Here is a 1,511-nt window from a genome sequence, read left to right on the forward strand (position 1 = left end):
CACACACACACACAAATTCTGCTTCTGGGGCTTCCCTGGTGGTGCAGTGGTTGGGAGTCCGCCTGCCGATGCAGGGGACACAGGTTCGTGCCCCGGTCCGGGAGGATCCCACGTGCCGCGGAGCGGCTGGGCCCGTGAGCCATGGCCGCTGAGCCTGCGCGTCCGGAGCCTGTGCTCCGCAACGGGAGAGGCCACGACAGGGAGAGGCCCGCGTACCGCCAAAAAACAAAACAAACAAACAAAAACAAAAAATTCTGTTTGTGGCTATTTGTCCTCGTTTTTCACAAAGAGGAGGCTGGGAAGGGGACTATTTGGGGGTGCTGACTTGGGGAGGTCTGTGCTGCTGGCAGCGAGGCATAGTTACCACCAGGAGATGGTAGGGACTGTGCCCCAGGGACACGGATCCACTGGGAGCCCCCCACCCTTCAGAGGTCCACCCTCTCCACCTTGCCAGTCAGGGGCACCTTCCCACCCTCACCATCCTCTGTTTCCTCGCCCAGGGCTCTTTGGAGGACCAGCTTGAGGGGCCCCCTCAGCCGCTGTCTCTGAAGGCCCCCAATGAAAAAGTAAAGAGCAGGGTTAGCCGTGCTGTTGGCGCAGGACAGGAGGACGCAGGCGTCGCTGAGGCTGTGGTTTTACATGTCAGCTACAAGGAACCGGATGATGCAGAGGCGCAGGCCAAGGAGGAAGAAGCCCAGGGCCGAGAACAGAAGGACCAGGTAGAGCTTTCTGGGCCAGTGTTGCTGGGAGCTCGCCTGGACTTGGGGGGCAACAGCTGACTAGACACGCCCAGGATGGAGAACAGCAGGAAGCCCCACATGGTGGTGGTGGTCATACGCGCAGGACAGAGCTTTGTCCTGGGGATGAATAACTGACCACAGGCACGACCTCTCAGTATATTAACCGAAAAGCTCAGAGTCCCGAGCAGGGCGCTCACGTTGCCTGACAGGTGCTTGGGGCAACGTCACCGATACCAAATAGGGAAGAAGGAGGACAGACAGCGCTGGACGCTGATGGCAGTCAGGATGCCCGGGCCAGTGAAGTAGAAGGAGAACCGCAGGACCATAAAGGTGTCACGCAAGTGAAGGGAATAGTGAAGGAAAAGCTTCCGGATTTGGAAGTCTCTAGTTGCAGATTTGTACCATCACACAACGTACACCCAATTCCTCCAGCCCCGGTAGACGCCATTGTACCGTTTTCTGAGTTTAATCTGAGCCCTTATTGAGCCACGGCTGCTGCAGCTGCCCATCCACCGTCTCCCAACCTTGCTCCCTCCAAGGCCCTGGCAACCAGCCACACTGTTTGCTCAAGGGCTCACATACCTCCTTATTTCAGATCACTGCTCCCCCCGTGCTTGCAGTTCTGTCCTCCCCACTGTCCCTTAGATGTACTCCTCAGTGGGACCACGGTGTGCCAGCAGCTCATTTGGGGCCTGGACCGGTATATCAACCCATCTGTGAACAAAACCCAAATCTCTTTCTCCTCCACCAGCTGGTCTAGGTGACCCCTTC

At 57.8% G+C, this 1,511-nt stretch overlaps 1 protein-coding gene across 1 annotated transcript; it reads right to left on the bottom strand.

The window, feature by feature from the left end:
- Nucleotides 1-425: 425 nt before the first annotated feature.
- On the bottom strand, nucleotides 426-1,066 carry LOC116758423 (mas-related G-protein coupled receptor member E-like). The gene is given in 2 exon segments (XM_032641230.1): nucleotides 426-627; nucleotides 756-1,066. Coding segments are annotated over 2 exon segments (513 nt in total).
- Nucleotides 1,067-1,511: the final 445 nt, after the last annotated feature.

This window comes from Phocoena sinus, chromosome 8 (genome assembly GCF_008692025.1).
Source record: "Phocoena sinus isolate mPhoSin1 chromosome 8, mPhoSin1.pri, whole genome shotgun sequence".
Classification (NCBI taxonomy): domain Eukaryota; kingdom Metazoa; phylum Chordata; class Mammalia; order Artiodactyla; family Phocoenidae; genus Phocoena; species Phocoena sinus.